At 41.7% G+C, this 17812-nt stretch overlaps 2 protein-coding genes across 2 annotated transcripts; one reads left to right on the plus strand and one right to left on the minus strand.

The window, feature by feature from the left end:
• The first annotated feature begins 32 nt into the window (after positions 1-32).
• LOC104339064 (DNA polymerase iota) lies at positions 33-9694 on the plus strand. The gene is made up of 10 exons (XM_075410848.1): positions 33-133; positions 895-1017; positions 1677-1841; positions 2232-2384; positions 3369-3605; positions 4291-4469; positions 4732-4823; positions 6311-6444; positions 7429-7631; positions 8730-9694. Exons 3-10 carry the CDS (start codon positions 1745-1747, stop codon positions 9546-9548), a joined length of 1914 nt encoding a protein of 637 aa, XP_075266963.1. The 5' UTR covers positions 33-133; positions 895-1017; positions 1677-1744; the 3' UTR covers positions 9549-9694.
• Positions 9597-17777, minus strand: LOC104339061 (stAR-related lipid transfer protein 6). The gene is made up of 7 exons (XM_075410849.1): positions 17707-17777; positions 17017-17110; positions 16818-16867; positions 13694-13820; positions 12360-12477; positions 11194-11287; positions 9597-10873 (listed from the first exon to the last, which is right to left on the minus strand). The coding sequence occupies exons 2-7, from the start codon at positions 17104-17106 to the stop codon at positions 10720-10722; spliced, it is 633 nt and encodes a 210-aa protein (XP_075266964.1). The 5' UTR covers positions 17107-17110; positions 17707-17777; the 3' UTR covers positions 9597-10719.
• Between the last annotated feature and the right edge of the window lie 35 nt (positions 17778-17812).

The raw sequence follows: 17812 nt of genomic DNA on the forward strand, positions 1-17812 counted from the left end.
CTGAGTCAGCCCCGCGGCGGCATGGAGCCCGGCCCGCCGGCCCCGGGCGGGGACGAGGGGAAGGAGGAGGAGGAGGAGGAGGAAGACTGGCTTCGCCCGCAGCCGGCCGGCGGGGCCGCTCCGCCCGCCCCGTGTGAGCGCGGGCCCCGGGCGGGGAGCGATGGCGGCTGAGAGGAGCCCGCGGCGGGGGCCTGGGAGAAAAGCTCCCGTGGAAGGGGTGGGCGGGGGGCTTCCCCTCGGCAGCCACGACCCCGCCTTGTTCCTCCTTAATTAATTATTAATTAACGCCGTGCTCCCACTTGGCTTCTCCCCTCGAGACCTCGCCATCAAACCCACCGCCCCCGGAACAGCGCAGAGGGAGCGGGGTGGCATGGGGACGATGGCGACTAATCGGGTTTTGTTTGGTTGTTTTTCCCAGCTTAAATAAAAGCCCTTTTTTAATTATTATTTTCTTTTAACTGGGCGGGTTGGTTTGGTGGCGGGGGGTGCTGTTGGCTGCGGCCGGTGTCCGGCAGAGCTGTCGCAGCAGAGTTAAAACCAGAATATTTTACAGAAACAGATTAAAAATAAGTCTCAGCGTTCCGCTGCGGAAGGGTTTGTATCGGCAGAGTGACGTCCTGAAGGGGTTCAGTGAAAAACAGGTAGAGCTGACCCCAAAAACGGGCGTGTTTTGGTAGCAGGAATTTTTTTGTGTGTTTTTGTAGTGGCCACGGGTAGCTTCCGCTCCTAAGTAATCCTAGAATGAATGCAGCGTTGAATTAGTAAAAAACTTGTAAATTTTATAGTCTTCTTGTAATATCTGTTTATTAGTATGGATTAATTTTTTTAAAACATTGCTAAATCACACGGCGGGCGGGTAGTAGCTTTTAATCTGCTCATTTACTCTCCTTGCAGGCCACAGCAAGCCGGTACCGGCCAGGAGCGCAGCGCGCAGAGTGATCGTGCACATCGACTTGGACTGCTTTTACGCCCAAGTAGAAACGATCCGTAATCCCGAATTACGAGACAAGCCTTTAGGTATGAGTTACCTTCCTGTTAATCCGGGGATGATGTGTGTTCAGGCAAGAGAAACTCGGGACGTGCCTGCGCGGTGAGCTGGAGGCCGCCGCGCCGGAGCCGCGACCGCATCGAGAGCGAGCAAGGGGCAGCCCAGGCTGCGTGCGACGGCAAGATTAGAAACTCCTCTTGGCACAGAGGCACTCGCCGACGTGTCTGAGCAGTTTCTATCCTGCGTGGGCATAGGGAGGGCTGAGCTCCCCAGGTGAGCCGGGGCCTTCTGGCAGAGTCACGCTCAAAGCGTGCCTCGCTCCGTCCAGAAGCAAGGAATGAACGCGCGGCGGTCGGTCATGGCTGTGATCCGTGGGGAAGGCACAGCGTAAAATGGTACGTAAAGAGCGCTTTCACGGGTAAGATTGCCTAAAAAGGCCCAAAAGTACGGGTGATATTACAGTGGGAAAAAATACCTATAAGGTTTTAAAGTCTTCTTATCATCCAGTAACCAAAATCAAGAGATCTGTCCTCATAGTCTTGCACAAGACTGCTGGGTTGGTTCAGCGATGCTGCGTTCCGAGGAAAGCTTGTGCTCCACAGTCTTTGCAGTGGCACGAAAGTAGCGTGGTTTTCCGTCAAGTACCAAGAAACCTAAACTTTAAAACGCATTTGACCTTTATTTTCAGGTGTGCAGCAGAAATACCTCGTAGTTACCTGTAACTATGAAGCCAGGAAACTGGGAGTGAAGAAACTGATGTCTGTGAAGGATGCTAAGGAGAGGTGCCCTCAGCTGACACTGGTTAATGGAGAAGATCTCACTCCATACAGGGAAATGTCGTACCAGGTTACAGGTACAGAATTGGCAGTATCTCATAATTAAATGTTACTCTCGTTGATTGTCACTGATTACTGCTTTTATCATCAGCACTGTTAGCAGGTGAAATAGTAATAACTCAAAAGCGAAAGCCCACCTAGCTGGGAAACAGATTTCCTTAGGAGGAAGTACTGCAGAGGTTAAGAACTGTAACTTCAAAAAGAAATGAGGAAAGAAAGAAGAGATTTGGGGAGAAGAAAAGCAAAAGATGACAGAGGTAGTGGTGAGATGAAGAAATATTCCTCCTCTTCACCTTTGCTAAAGAAGTGCCTTGTCCATAGGAACTCAGCTGTGGATTGATGCAAACGTGAAAATCTCAGAGTATTAGTTGCGTGCATATTATCCTTGGGTATCTTTTTCCTCCTAGAGTTGTTGGGGGAATTCAGTCCACTGGTGGAAAGGCTTGGGTTTGATGAAAATTTCGTGGATATCACAGAGATGGTCGAGAAAAGACTAAACCAGCTCCAGCAAAGTGGGTGCTGCAGAGTCTGTGTGTCTGGCCATGTGTACAACCACCAAGGTGAGTGAAACATTCTCCACGTTGAAAACTACGGTAAACGTTTGTGAAGGTCCGTGCAAAGTATCTGTCTTCTTCTGAGTATTGTCCAGAGCTGAACAGCTGGCAGCCTGGGTTGCTCCATGCTTGGCTGCTGTGTTAGAAGAGTACGCGTATCGCAAACGTGAATCAGCGTTCTAATTAAACAGTACTGAAAATAAATCTCAGTGGTAGATAAGCATGTACAGTGATTTGGGAGAACAGATTTTCATTGTCCTTTATTTTTTTTTCTTTAGAGTACTTTTACTGTACTAAGACACAGAATTTTCTTTGAGCTTGAATGTCTGGCAAAATTGAATGAGTTTTTCAACGAATGAAAACAAAAACAACGTTGCTGTAGCCATTAGGTCAGGAATAGACTTACTGAGACCGAAGCAGCTGACTGAGCTGCTTCATCCATCATCAAACGTGAACACAGTAGCTATGCCGTGCTGCCCATGTTGTGCACTGGGAAGGAGAGCAGTTGGGTTTTCTTCTGGACTTTGAGCTATTGCGATGGCTTTGAATATGGCTCGGAGAGGAGGGAAATGCCTGCACAGCCCTTTTCCTCACTTGGCATTTGCGTGTGAGTAATAAAGGCTTAGCTGCAAGGCAGCCCTCCAGTAAAGATTTGTGAATCTCTACTTTCGTTACATCAGTACAAGAGTCTGTCATATTTAACACTTTTCTCTGATACTGTATTTTATATTTAAAACACTCCCTAAACATTATGCTTCCTGGACAGTATGCCCCTGGTTTTGGACAGCAGCAGTCTCCCTTTTACCAGGGTTTTTGGGAGGTAGCAGCGAGGTTAAACTTGGATACAGAAGCTGTGGCAATACCACTTGACCCATGAGACCGTACCTTCTTGTACTGCTCTAAAGCAATGTAAGAAACACCTAAATCTAAAGAATTAGCTAACTAGGCGACCGTTTACATACTGAACACTGCTTTCTTTTTCCTTTGCAGCTATCAATTTGCATGACACAGCGCATGTAAGACTAGTTATCGGATCTCAGATTGCAGAAGAGTTCAGGGAAGCCGTATACACGAGACTGGGCCTCACAGGCTGTGCGGGAGTGGCCTCTAACAAACTGCTCTCTAAACTGGTATCTGGGACCTTTAAGCCAAATCAGCAAACGGTTCTTCTGCCTGAAAGCAGTCAAGATCTCATCCGCAGCCTTGAGCACATCCAAAAAGTGCCTGGTAAGCAGGGTTCTATGAGCATAGACAAGGAGAGCACACTGACACTCTTAAGATAAGAAAAATTACTGAAAAAATTCTAGCTGACAATTTTAAAATCTTGATCTCGCAGGCAGGCAGTGGGGTGTGCAGGTATGTGTTGAGGGTGTGCTTTTTTATCATAAATTGAGTTTTGTTTAGCAGAAGGAATTAAAGGACTTTGGTTTTCTTAATTTTCGGTTGACAGAAATGTGTTGCAACAGTCTACAAGATACCTTCAAAAATACTAAACTCTCAGTTTAATCTTATAGAAGTCCAAACATTGTGGTTGATACTAGGTTTTAAATATAAACTTTTCTAAACTTGCTGATTGCAAACCTACTGACAGTTATTAAAACAGCCTACTGGAACCCGACAGAATACTCTGAGGAAATACTTCTCCTAATTATTCTACACTGACACTGTGCTGTTGGCCAGGAAGCGCTGTTGTAGGCTTACAGGCAGATCTTTGCAGTGTCCCAGGATGGCTTTTCTAATGGCAGAGTCTAAAACTCCAAGAGAAACTGACCAAAAGTGTTACCAAAACATCTGCACTGCAGTAGTGAAAGTGTTAGTACTATGTGGGTGGGCACTTTTTATATATATATATACATATATATGTGTATATATATTCAGTTTTCTGTGTATTTTTACTACACATTTTGTTTAGGCATTGGCTACAAAACAACCAAACATCTTGAAAGGCTGGGTGTTAGGAACGTGTGTGAGCTCCAGGCATTTCCGTCTGCTGTGTTAGAGAAGGAACTAGGGGTTTCTGTTGCTCAGCGTATCCAAAAACTCAGCTACGGAGAAGATGACTCCCCTGTGACTCCGTCAGGCCCTCCTCAGGTACAAGTATTGTACCGAAATACTTTTTATAAAGAGCAAGAAAAATGGCTTTTAGTTTTATGCAGCTTTGCTGGACTAACCAAAACAGTGCACTCTTGTATGTATTCTCTAGTACAACTCTAAAGTATAATTCTCCTGAAATTCAGCTGAGCTCTGAGTGTCAAAGATATCTTGGTGTTAATTCTACACACTTAATTGTGATACTTCCTCTTCAGAATTTTGAAGTAACTATAAAACTGAAAGGACTAATGGGTTTTTTTAGTCCTTTAGTGATGAAGATTCCTTCAAAAAATGTTCATCAGAAGCGGAAGTTAAAGAGAAAATTGAAGAACTGCTTCCTAACCTCTTAGACAGGTGACTGTCCTCAGTAGCTCTTTTTGATGCCTGAAATTGTGACCTGAAGGGACTTGAAGCATATGTTAGGTTTGTCTCGTACTCTATACTTGTTCTCTCAACAAAATGCATTTATAGCAACAGCACCTGCATGTCCAACTTCCCCTTTGGTCTTTGTCTCCATTCATGGACTGTCCTGCTGTATTGCCCCTTTCCTCTTGCCCTGTCTCTTGGCTTGCCCCTAGCCCTTCCACTCCTATGCAGCTTCTCTGATAAAGATCTTTGCATGTTCCATTTGCTGATCCCTGTTGCTTTGGTTGCACATCACAGTATTTAGTGCATCTTCACGCATCTCTGTGAAGGATCCTAGGTTTTCCTTCTCTTTCCGTAAGTGACTTTCTATTTTCAGACCCTTGGAGATCACCATTTATGCATGTCTGCTGTTCCACAGCTTATTTTTCTGTCAGTCTGAAAGAACATTTTCATTTCTTCCTCCTTCCCCTGCCTTGTGAATCCAGGCAGTATCCAAGCCCAAGATACTTGAGAAAAACACCAGCACAGCAGGAGGATGCATTTACTCATGTCTTGACTACTGTGACTTTCCTATCCTCCCTTTCTCTCCTATGATTTTCTTTACTTAATAAAAAGTAATGAAAAGGAGTAATATTCTAGCAGCAGTGAACTGTGTTTCCTATTCTGCCATGCTTCAGCTTCTGATTTTTGAAAGCCTCTTTGCATCAGCCCTGAATAGCCTTTGTGTCCTCTGTTAGTTCTTGATTATTTTTTTCCTCTAAGTATTTTCATATTCTCTGCATGCCTCTCCAAGCCCTAACATAACCTAGAAGTCTTAAGGTTTTCTGTCCCCACGTCTATGTAAGTCTCACGATAGATATATCCATATTAGTTATATTAACATTGTGGGCAAGCAGTATTTCGTCTGCATCTCAGACATTGCTCGGTTATCACAAAAGTGAGACTGCGTGTCCTATCTTGTTTACAACTTGTAGAACTGAGAAATTTTTTTTTTGTAGGGAAAACACCTTCCCCAGTGGCTTTGGAGAGGGAAACAAACAATTGCATACTTTGTTTCTTACCACTCTTCCAAAAGCCAGTTAACCTTTTGCTGCGAAAGTGGGGGTGTTTCCTTGAAGGGCAAAAAGAGCAGCTAAAAGCTTAGGATTATACAGGATGTAACTACAAAGACTATACTACTTTTAATATATTAAACATTGAAACGTGGCAGTATTGCAGACCGACCCACTTAATTTTCCCCTTCAGTTCAGCGGAAGACTCTTGGAATTGTATTGAACTTCTAACTTACGGGTAATTAAGGGAACCAGCTAGGACCCAAAATTCCCTGTATCATCAGCAGAGTAAAGCCTGAATTCGGGAGAGATCTGTAACGCTCAGTTTGACTGTCTAACCTCGGTGCTGTGACAGTTTGCACAGACCCTCTGAGAAATGCTTGTAGTAATGCTTATTGCTGCATGCACATTCACGCTCCGTAGGATACACAAAGATGGAAGACGACCACACACAGTAAGACTGACCATTCGCCAGTTCTCCCCAACCGATAAATGGTTTAACCGGGAAAGTCGCCAGTGTCCTGTTCCACCTCAGCTCATCCAGAAATTTGGAAAAGGTAAACTAAGAATTTTTGAAAGTATCAGCTCTGTGCTGCTGCCACCTAACTTCTCTGTAAAATTCTGTTACTTAATGTCATGATAATATTCCCTACACTTAATATTTGGAAACTTTTCCATTACTTTTAATGGATATAGCTTGATGAGATATACTAAAAATGTCTAGAACTTCACTGTAGGAATAATTTCTATGTTACTACCATGTTTTAACCCAGTCTGGCCGCATTCCTGGCAATAAATTTCTTGGTGGTGTGAGAAAGGGTGACTGGGGGTTGCTTCCCAGATTAATAATCTGCTTTTCTCTATTAGGGATTTGAATTATGTTCTCAGTTTTATTACGTAATAAAATGGATGTACCTCTGAAAATTAGTAACATAATGGCTCTCATCCTTCTGAGACCAACCCGCAACTGCAATTCATTTGACACTTGATTCAGATTGGGGTGAGGAAGTAAATCTGGATCACTGCTGTGTCAGCACACAGAATCACTGTTCCCTGACTTCAGGGAATTACTTCTCACAGTCCTAGAGAAGCTATCAAAAGTCTGAGTAGCTTCTCACTTCTCAGTTGCTACTGGACTTCCACGTCAGAGGAGACTAACAATTACTGTCAGCTCATACAGTCACGCAAACTCCAATAAACCGTGTTATTACCAATGGTGGGGTAATGTTACATACCTACGTGGCCCTATAAAGGCCCTTTCTGCTAGAATTAGATCATTTTTTACATCTATTCCGCTTGGCTTCTATTCTGTAATTCTTTTCTAATGTCACAGGTGTGACATTTTTACTGAAGGGTGAAAAAAAGTCTGTTAGTTCAGGACATACCTGACAGGGCAGAATGAACATCTTAATGACTATAAGGATAGATTATTTTGGAAGCCTTTCGCAGTGCTTGCCTTTGTACTTTGCTATTTAAATCAATCTTATTCAGCCAGTTATTCTTTATTATATATCGGGTTTTTTCAACCTTTTTTCTTTCAGAAGGCAGCAACATTATACCCCCATTGGTCGATATACTAATGAAACTGTTTCGAAAGATGATAGATGTAGATCTACCATTTCACCTTACCCTTTTGAATGTCTGCTTCTCCAACCTCAAAGATCTTCCTAGCAGCAAGAAAGGATCAATTGGTTTCTATCTAAAGCAGATGTCACCACCATCAGGCTCTGGTAAACGTGTCCGGGTAAGCTGGAAGATACAGAAAACTATTTGCTGATAAGAAAGTTCTGAGATATTTCTGTCTTTATTATACAGATTTAAACGTTAACTGCTTTGGAATTTTTAGGATCATAAAAGTCTTATTCACCTGGTAAAAATGAGTATTTAAGTGGGGTCTTCTGAGCAGGTTTTACTTGTTTTCTTTCATTAGACAGACTGCTTCAAAGAGATCTAACACTGTCTTGAATGGGACAGCCGGCTAGGTTGTCAAGCCCCTTAACTGAAGGCAGCAGAATTCACTAAGGGAGAAATCCAAACTTGTGTCTTCTGAAAAATAATTTCCAAATTTGACTGTTCATTTCAGCAAGGTCTGCCCGTTATTAAGCATTTGTGAAACAACAGGCCCCTTACTCGGATATTGTCATACTGAAGCATCTTTTACCTTAGACTAAAATCTCCTTAAAGTTGCTTGTAATTTACCTTGTTGCTTTTATTCAGATACTTTCACAGTGATTATTTCCCTTCCTATGCATTCTCAAGTCTCCCTGTTCAGACCAGGAATGAATCAAAGATTTAATGCTGTATTGGCCACTAGCACTAGCTTCTGATCTAGTGGGCTTCTAATTCCTGCTTGGAACTGAAGCCACCTGCTGCCTCCCAACTGCATGTGCTACACAGCGCAGGAGCTGTCTGTGGAAACACTGACAAGGATCTCCACAAGATGCTTTCAGCACATAATACAAAAAATTACTAACTTCAAAATTATGTTGTGTAATGAATTTACTAGTTTTGTCTTGACATAGCAATTTTGCATGTTAATACACTTGGCTGATTCTCAGCTGCTCAGGAATATGATGGGTAACATCATACCATGTACTCTAAAGCAGTTTTAAAGCAATAAAACATAACTTCAAGGTATTTGCTACTTTAAAATAAGAAAACTATTCCTACGTGTGTGTACTTTAAGGTCTATGTTTGAAAATTAGATTTTAAAAAACACTACCAATCATAAGGAAAAAAAATTACTGTCTGTTAATGAACAAATCTGTTGGTAAAGTAGTGCTTAGTAATTGGTAGGATACACAGAACATACTTATGCTGTTATGTACGTTTTTTGCCACAGGAAGTAGATGATGTCTCCCAAGGTGAGGGAAGCGCTTCTTGGAACCAGAACTGCAACAGAACTGGAAGTACAAAAACTAGGAAGCTTTCAGAGGAAAAGAGCAGCAATATAAAAAAAGCAGGAATTCCCGACTTCCCACTTCATTTGTCTCTTGGTGATATTGACCAGGAAGTCTTCAGGGAACTTCCAGAAGATATTCAACAAGAAATTATTTCTCAAAAACCAGAAGCAATCCCTACTGAGAATGTTTCGGGGCAGCCACCGGTGTGTTTTGCAGAAGAGGTGTACAGCCCTTGCCCAGATTCTAAGGGACTAGGCAGCGATACGCGCTCTGCAGGGTGCGGTACACATCTCGCATCGGCTCCTCAATCAGCAGCTGCTCTGGCACACAGCTCCAGGGCCAGCTGCTCTGCCGAGTACCCTGGAAGCACACTGACAAGCAGCAGTACAGAAGAACAACCTAGAGACTCTCTGAACTTCAGAGGGAGAGATCTCTCATCTCTGGAAGCTGGTGGAACTGTTCTGCGTGTCCCTGTCTTGGATAAAGATGAGCAGCCCTTTGAAACAACTTCTGAGGATAAAGCCTTCAGCAGGCAAGCAGAAATTGTGTTTCCTCCTAATGTTGACACAAAGACTTTTTATGAACTACCTGCAGATGTGCAAGATGAACTGCTAGCTGAATGGAAGAATCTGCAACCTGTGTCCAAAACATCGACAGATAAAGCCCCTGAAAAGCCTAAAACAAATAAAGGAAGGAGGAATACAGCACCATGTTCATCACAGTCTAACAGTTTGCTAAGATATTTTAAGCCACAATGAAACACTTTCCATAATCGCGACGCTGTAAGAATCAGCACTTGAAGGCACTTCAGTTCTGAAAAGTTTATTGTAAATTGTAAAGACATGAATATTAAAAACTTATTTTGACAACTTTTGACATAAAACCTGCTGGTGACTCTGTTTAAGTAGTAATTAGTTTATCTTATTTTTCTTTCTTATAAATTGACATTTATCTGATGAATCTTTAGTTCTCCTAAACATATTACCATGTGCAAACATATTTTAGTATTCAATATTAATACCTTAACATGCTGACTGGGGGGAAGGAATTTTTACTTGCATTTGCATTAAGTTACACTATGTATGCAGTTAATTGTTTCTAACAGCTTGGGAAGGGATTGAGCAGAGAAGATGAAAGCAATTTTCACACTGTTCTTTAATTTGCACCACTGTTTCTATGATTGCTAATGGAAACTACTATTCACCTGGCTGTCACGATTTCCTCCAGTTAACTCGTAACTAGAGGTACCAGAAACACTAAGGGGCAATGGAAAAGATTACTTCCAAATGAATCATATCTCATCTTGTTCCTGGAAATTAGTCAGCATATAAAAATTGTTAGGTTTGGTGCCCAGGATTCAGAAAATGACAAACAACTCAGTGTAGAAAGAGCAGCTTTTAATGAGATGCAGTATACAAATTCATCCAGCTTTTCAAATATTTAATTCCAAAACAGTGAAATAGTTGCTAATTACACTTGCACACTTATAATTAATAAACATGGTTAAAGTTTCTAGTACACAAGACGTTTGCTTGTTGCAGTCGAGTACATAATTGAGGTAAGAATTTATCAAAGTGTGTTTAAAGCTACAACAAAATATTTTACTACTGTATTTTAACATTGCTATAATTCCTATCACCAGATTCTCATGTGCATGTATATATTATATTCCCTGCATATAAAGTGCAAAAATATTACAAAACATCACCTGATTACATTGAAAGCGACATCCTGTGCTTCGATGGCACTTTAGTGTAAATTCTTGCATGATTCCCAAGAACAGAGAAAGCCAACATTCACCATTTGAACTGTTAAGCTTTACACGTTTCCACATAAACCACCATTAAAGTAAACTTCATCATCTACTTTAAAAATGAATCCAAGTAAAAGACGCATGTGATTTAAGTGGTTATTATTTTCCACTTACATTTAATTACGGTCCTTCAAGCCCTGCAGTCCAGCTCTCGTGTCAGTGATTAAGTTGATGAGAGTAGCAGGTAATGCTGTCTCCACTACAGAAGAGGGAAGCATTCCTCCTAGTTGTGGCTGAATAAATACAACCAGCTTAGAATGCTCTGGATTCCTGGGATGAAAGGAGCAAAATCCTTCAGTTAGCACTTGCTACTCTTGCTGTGAAACTTACTGAGATGTACAAGAGTTTACAATTTATAGTTCATCTCTGTTGAAGTTACTACTGTGGAAAAGTGGAGGATGTCCAAGTTTAGTTTGTTTCAAAAGACAGTCTGAGTTACAAAACTGATCTGCACAAAACTCTAAAGATTCCCCAGAATAAAACTGTCCAAATAAAATTTAAAAACCCCAACTGTGTGGTCCAGTAAATTTTAAGCTTTTTATAGAGAACTGAGTAACCAAAGATGCTGTAAGGGGGCTTTAAATACTTACTCAGGCAAAGGAGAACACACATATCCACAGGGATAGTTATAGCCTCGGACACAAGAGGGAGCTGGAGGGCAGCTGGAGTATTCCACGCTGACAGCTGTTAGTCACCACACAAAGAGCAAAATCAAATTAATTATGATTATGTATGTCAATCGTACAACTCAAAAATACCTTTTAAAAACAAACTACTCCAACTGCTATAGGACAGTAAAAGATCTCACAGTGTGGTCACTCGTGTGTTTAGCAATTGTATGCAAAACACCTAAAGGACATTAAATATTTGTGTGAGTAATTCAACACATGTAAAAGTTTCTATAGATGTTTGGGCAGGCATACCCCAACGTATTATCCTTGAGCCGTAAACACACATACCTAAGTGCTGAGGTGTGGCTTAGTTCTGGACAAAGAAGTCAAGTCAGTTCGTCAGCAGATGTCATTAATTAATAAACTCAAGTGCAGAGATGATGAGGAAACAGCTGCACACATGCACAGTAGTAGTTGGGAGGGGTTGTTATCTATTATATTTGCATAATGAAAGTCTTACAAGGCCATGGCATCAAAAAAACAATAAGGCAAAAAAGGTTCAAGATGAAGAAAGTTTTCTTCCATGTACTAAGATCCCCACAAAGGAAAAAGATGAGCACAGAAATTAAGTAGCCCTGAGATATTTTCCTGTCTGGCCACAGAGTTGTAATATTAAATCATTTGACATTTTGTGTAAGTTCACAGAGCCAAACTCAAAGGGAATCAAAGATGGGGCAAATTAGCAATTCCCTCTGAGAATTCCATACTAGGCAAGTAGCTTTTGGCCAGGAAACAGTCTAAATATACAAAATTGTTACTAAATAAGCACTGAATTTATAGAGTGAAATAATAAATTCTAGCTTCCTCTTACTACTACTACATTTTTTCAATTTTTCAAAGACATAATAAGAGAATAAACAAAGAACACAGTATTTTCTCTGAAGATCAATGTTGATAGTTTCAGTATTAAAAAAATAACTCTGTTTTGGTGATAAACAGGAGGGGACTGTTCACATCAGTAAAGCCACACACAGAGCAAGGTACTCTGTGCTGGGATTAGGCTGCAGAACTTACTCTGCAGCCATTCACTTTAGGATTTTCAGAAGGCAGCCAAAAAACGAAAGCGGTAGTTACATGCAACTTACAGTTAGTTGTAAAGATACCCCCAGGGTATTGTTTAACATGCAGCAGGTCAACAAAATCCCTTGATGAAATCAGTCCCATACCATAACTGTGTGTTACACTGTGGTATATACCAGTGTCCTACAAGTAAGTAAAAGTCATCTTTTTAATTAATACGTAAGAAGCTAAGTTTTATTTAATTAGCAAAGCAGCATTCCATGCTGAATAATGAGAATAACGGATTCCTATTTGTTAGCATAAGACAACGTTCGCATATCCAGTTAGTGCTGAACTAATGAAAGCCATGAAAGGGATCTTCAGTGACACAGCACAGGGATTCACTGCCATTCCTTCTGGCCTAGATTTAGGCAGGAGTACAGTTTCTGTGCGGAAAAACTCAAAATGTGCACCTTTAGTATCCACATTTAGTGGAGCTAGAATGCCCGTTTGCATTAAAATACAGATTGCATTCTAGGACAAAGGCATAGAATCTGTCAAACTAACTCAGCTCCAAAAACAGCAAAGAAGATACGGATGGGTGTACCACTACATACTAACATCTGACCAATTCGAGTGGATCCAGGCAGAGGAAAGAGAGAGAGGTTCAGGGAAGACAAAAAGGGGAGCATTTTTTTTTGTGGTTTAGGGAGTACTTTATACACTTGAGTCATTCATACGTGTGTAATACGTTCCAAGACCTCTCTCTCTACACAGGGCCATCTCTCTCCAGTGGTCAGCTCACAGAATCACAGAACAGTAGGGGTTGGAAGGGACCTCTGTGGGTCATCTAGCCCAACCCTCCTGCCGAAGCAGGGTCACCTACAGCAGGCTGCACAGGACCTTGTCCAGCTCAAAGCCAGCTAACACAGAACTGATACTCTTCCCAGGAATTCCGAGTTCTGGGTTTCCAGAGTGCCCAAGACAAAGCCCAGAGCAACTGGAATTCTGAACACACGACACTCCACAGCACCAGCACAGCATTAATTCAGCTTCCATGCTGCCCTTGACTTTGGTGATTTTTTTGCATCCGTATAAACCACGCTCACTGTGAGAGGGGAGCTTTCCCTGCCTGTTGTTGGCATTGTGTCTCACCCTACTCTTGGTGGAGACTTCTGTTGTTTTCCACAGACTGAGTTCTTGGCATGCTTGAGGACATTTATTTCACAATAAATATTTAACTCCTAACAGGAGGGACGCATTTTGTACCCATTTCACTCAAGTGGCAGATTTAGAAGTTATTAGCAACATACAATGTATTTCATATTTAGAGCTTTCTTTGTCCCAACAGAGGTCTTTTTAGTCACCATAACTCATGCAGGAAGATTTAAAAAATCTTTGTATTAAATTATTGTATTACCTGGTCAATCTTTTCCAACAGTTTGTAAGATTGCAATGCTTTGTCCCATTTGTTTCGATGTTCAGGGAGATACATAAAAGGAATAATCTTATGAGGGACTTCCTTAATTATCCCTTCTCCACGGTATCTAGATTGTGTAAGAAACAGATATTGAATTCACATTTATGAGCTGGAAAAATAAGTTATACGATAATAAGCATCTAGCAGTTGGAGATGTCAGGCTATAATGAGGTAAAGCACATGAATGTAACTGCATTTGATGGATTGATTAAAATTCAACTAGTAATAAAAACTGTTATTCTGTAACATTTTTTTGAGACCATTACATTCTTGACACCGCACATTTTAAGTGAATTATTTGTGAGCGATTAGCTAGGAACCTGCTAATTTAAATAATCTGTTATTTTTTCTATATAGATGCTTTCAATCCATTTTGGCACTGATTGCAAATCTTCTCACTATTTAAGAACTAGCACCTCCTGGCATTCCTCCAACCTTTGTTCATAACCTTCTGAGGAGTTCAAGGGAAAGTTCACAGAGGGGAAGAGGGGCCTCTCACAAGGAAATAGGAAACTCCTCTAACGATGGGAACCACTCACTAATACTGGTAATTCTCACACCTAGTTCCTGGAGAAACTGTGAATCACTACGGTAGTGATTGACAGCAATCAAATCAAAGGTGAAGGATGCCGCGTGACAGCAGATAAGCTCCAAGGAGACTACGCTTGCAAGCAGTTTAAGAAACATGAAATCAGATTTACAGACCCTGATGATGCATGAGCATAAGTCAGAAAGAGGAAAGATAGCAGAGTGCAAACACAGAAGCCCTGCAAAATCACGGACCTGTTTCTTCCCGCTGCAGCAGCAGCTCTTGTCACCACTTACTGCCCTGGTGGAGTGAGCACAGTGTGGGCGTCTACGACTACTCCAGAAACTTGCTTCTCCACTAACTGGGTCCAATGGCGATGGCAAACATCTTAATGGCAACTCAAAAACAGCTAATGGAGGCTGTGGCAGGACCAGTTAAACCCAGCATATTAGTATCTGGATACACCCTTTATTTCCATAACTCCCATGAACTTCTGTTTATCAATCTCCTAAGCAGCTCTCGCCTGCATCCCGTAATGTCTTCTCTCCTAAACTCAGTGCAAGTTGTTAATCAGGAGGACTTTTTCCAGGCAAGGCTTCTGAAAGACACAGTTGCTAGAATACAAGAAAAGGCACACTTGTGCCAAATCTCAATTTCCAGTTTTTACAGGGGGTTATTGGGAACACTGGGAAAAGAGGAAGTAAGCCTGGTAAAGATCGCTTGGATCACCAAATCTAGTCTCACTATCTTAGACAAACTGAAACACATAGCCTCATTTCTTGAGCTTAGGTGACACAATTCCAAAAGAAATCCTATTCAGCCTTGAACAACCACCTTAATGCCTCCCTGAACTCTGCTGAAAATACTTCACCTGACCAAAGCAATGACCTCTACTGCTTTTAACTACCAGACCCCACACTGATTTCTTTTAGCGAGTAAAGCAAAACGTTAATACTCCTGCCAAGTAAAAAAGAAACTGGCATTTGTGATACACTTCATAAATATTCAATGTCAAACTGTAAATGGGAACACCTATACTTTTGCTCCTACAAACAGCTAGTATTCCTTCACAAAAGATGCTACCGACCAGTGCTGCTTGTTAATGGGACAAAGATTTGTACAAAAATAAATGAATGAAAGATTCTGGCTCCCTGTACCAAACAGCACAAAGCACGATAGATAATGCTTTTCCTGACTGCAAAGAATTTGCTATATAAAGATCTGAGTATAACTGAAAATGGCTTCATGCCTGACAGACTACAGCGTATCTTTTCTCCTCCACAGAAACATCAGGCACGTTCTCATGAATTCTAAGCAACCAGACTCTCACTCCCTCACACGCACCTGTACTGAAATAAGATCAGAAATATAATAATAATACTACATACAAAGTATGCAAATTCTTATTGAGAATAGTACTTTTGTCATATTCTAATGAACTATTATAGCTATTTTCCATGACAATAGAGTAATTCTTCTGTAACACTAGTGATACAGCATTGTCTTCTGAAATTAATACCTTCTTTGCTCAAACCTTCAGAAATAATTAGACAACCATGCAAGACTTCTGGATTTAGAATACCACTAATCACAAACATCTCATCATAGTCGAAGCAAATTTTCTCTACTGCCTATCTGTCTAGACTGGCATTTAATGTAATTTCATGCCCATTAGGCATTTAAAAAAAAAAAAAAAGAGAGAGAAGCTAAGGACATGTTGCAAGTGTCGTCTTTTCCTCCAATTTTGCACGCTTCTCTTAAGTGATTTTTTCCCCCCCCTGCTTTAATGATCTGAATCAGCTTGTAAACAACCAGCTGAGTACCACAGCCACCACAAACAAGGGTGAGGATTGCAGAGCCAGGAGAGGAGGAATGCAAAGAGCAGAGCCAACTCTCTCAGTGACAGTAAGCTGTGACATCAGGTTAGTCTGCCTCGCCTAACTCCACCCTTTGGGCCAAGTCTAGTTGCTTAACAACAGCGCTGAACTCATCACTCGAGAGCAGGAAGGACAGGTGAAGGTGCTGCTGTGGAGATGATATAACCTTCTTATTCTCAGTACAGTTAACTCAGTTTTGGGTGCCAGAAAGAAAAAGGTACAAAGGACTGATAAGGCAGAGCAAGAGTGAAAGCACACCTGCATGTGTGAGTATCAGTCAGATGAAGGGGTGAAAAGCAAAGCCCAGCTGCTAAGATGTAATGGCTTGAATATTTCACCAGGAAGAGTTTCTGACTTCAGGCCAAAACTGTGATGCCATATCTACTTATGCCATATTAGTGTTATATAGTATTATATAATATTTAATTTTCATAGCACATTTGAAAATTGCTTTGGAAATCCATCTCTTGTATTCCAGCCCTATTGCTGACCCAGTGTAACTGTAACACAAAAATCTTCGCTACAGCTACCAAAGCTAAAACTTCACACTTTCACAAAGCACAGAACATGATCAACTTTTCCATTTCAATCTTGGGTGTAGCTTCTCAAAGACGAGGTTGTTATTCATTACAGTGACAAACAAAATGTAAATACTTACATATTTCCTTCATACTCTTTTGAAGGCTTTGAAGAAACGGTAACATTTTTCTCAAAGCAGAAAAAAGAAAATAAAAACTTAGCAGTTGATAAAGAGTTGTCAACTATTTCTTAAAGGAAAACAGTTTTAAACACTTTTTGCAACAAAATGTAGTTAATAAAAATAACTTCATACACAATATTAACTAGTATTTTCTTACTGAAACTTTAATCACTCTCCATCCTGAAGTATCTTGACTGTACAATAAAATTTTTTCCGCAACTTCATCGGCAGCTTTCTTATAGTCCATTTACCTGTAAAGATTTAAAAACAGCTTGCTGGTATCTGATAAAAGCACTCGTTAAAGAGCAAAAAAACACAGGGCTCACTCCTGTGTCCTTTCCACAGGGTTTAGTGTACGTTAACTGGGTATTTCTATGAAATTAACTCCTTCATTATATTGAATTTCAGAAAAATATAGCCATTATTTAAAGAAAGTTCTTTAACAGACTTCCAGTCTGGGCTACCAAGAAGTAGCTGCTGATGTGGATCTTGAGAGTGAACTGCAGCATCCGTGGAGACACACCAGTCGCCCCAGATGAAAGCCACCATCGCTCCCCAGTAAAACCTCCCCTCCTCACGCAGTTTATCCCCAGCCTCTCGCACCAAACTCGCTTCGCACCTCAGCCTCTGCGGGGCCGGCCTCTGCCACAGCCGCCCCCGGGACCGGGCCCTCCACCCCCTGCAACCCACTCGAAGGCCTGGCCGGAGGAACCCCCAGCCCCGCGGAGTCAGCCCTGAGGCGAGGGGCGGCGAACAGCCTGCCTGGCAGCCCCCCACCCCATCCTACCCCACTCTCTACCGGGGCTCAGGACGCGAGAAAGAAGAGACAACGGCAGCTCGCACTCACCTCACCGGCGCGGCACCGACTGAAGGCACCGGTCCCGGCCCCGCCCCGCCGCCCCGCCTTCCCGCCGCGGGGCATGCCGGGAGATGTAGTCCCCGAGCCCGGCTTC

Source organism: Opisthocomus hoazin, chromosome Z, assembly GCF_030867145.1.
Source record: "Opisthocomus hoazin isolate bOpiHoa1 chromosome Z, bOpiHoa1.hap1, whole genome shotgun sequence".
NCBI lineage: Eukaryota > Metazoa > Chordata > Aves > Opisthocomiformes > Opisthocomidae > Opisthocomus > Opisthocomus hoazin.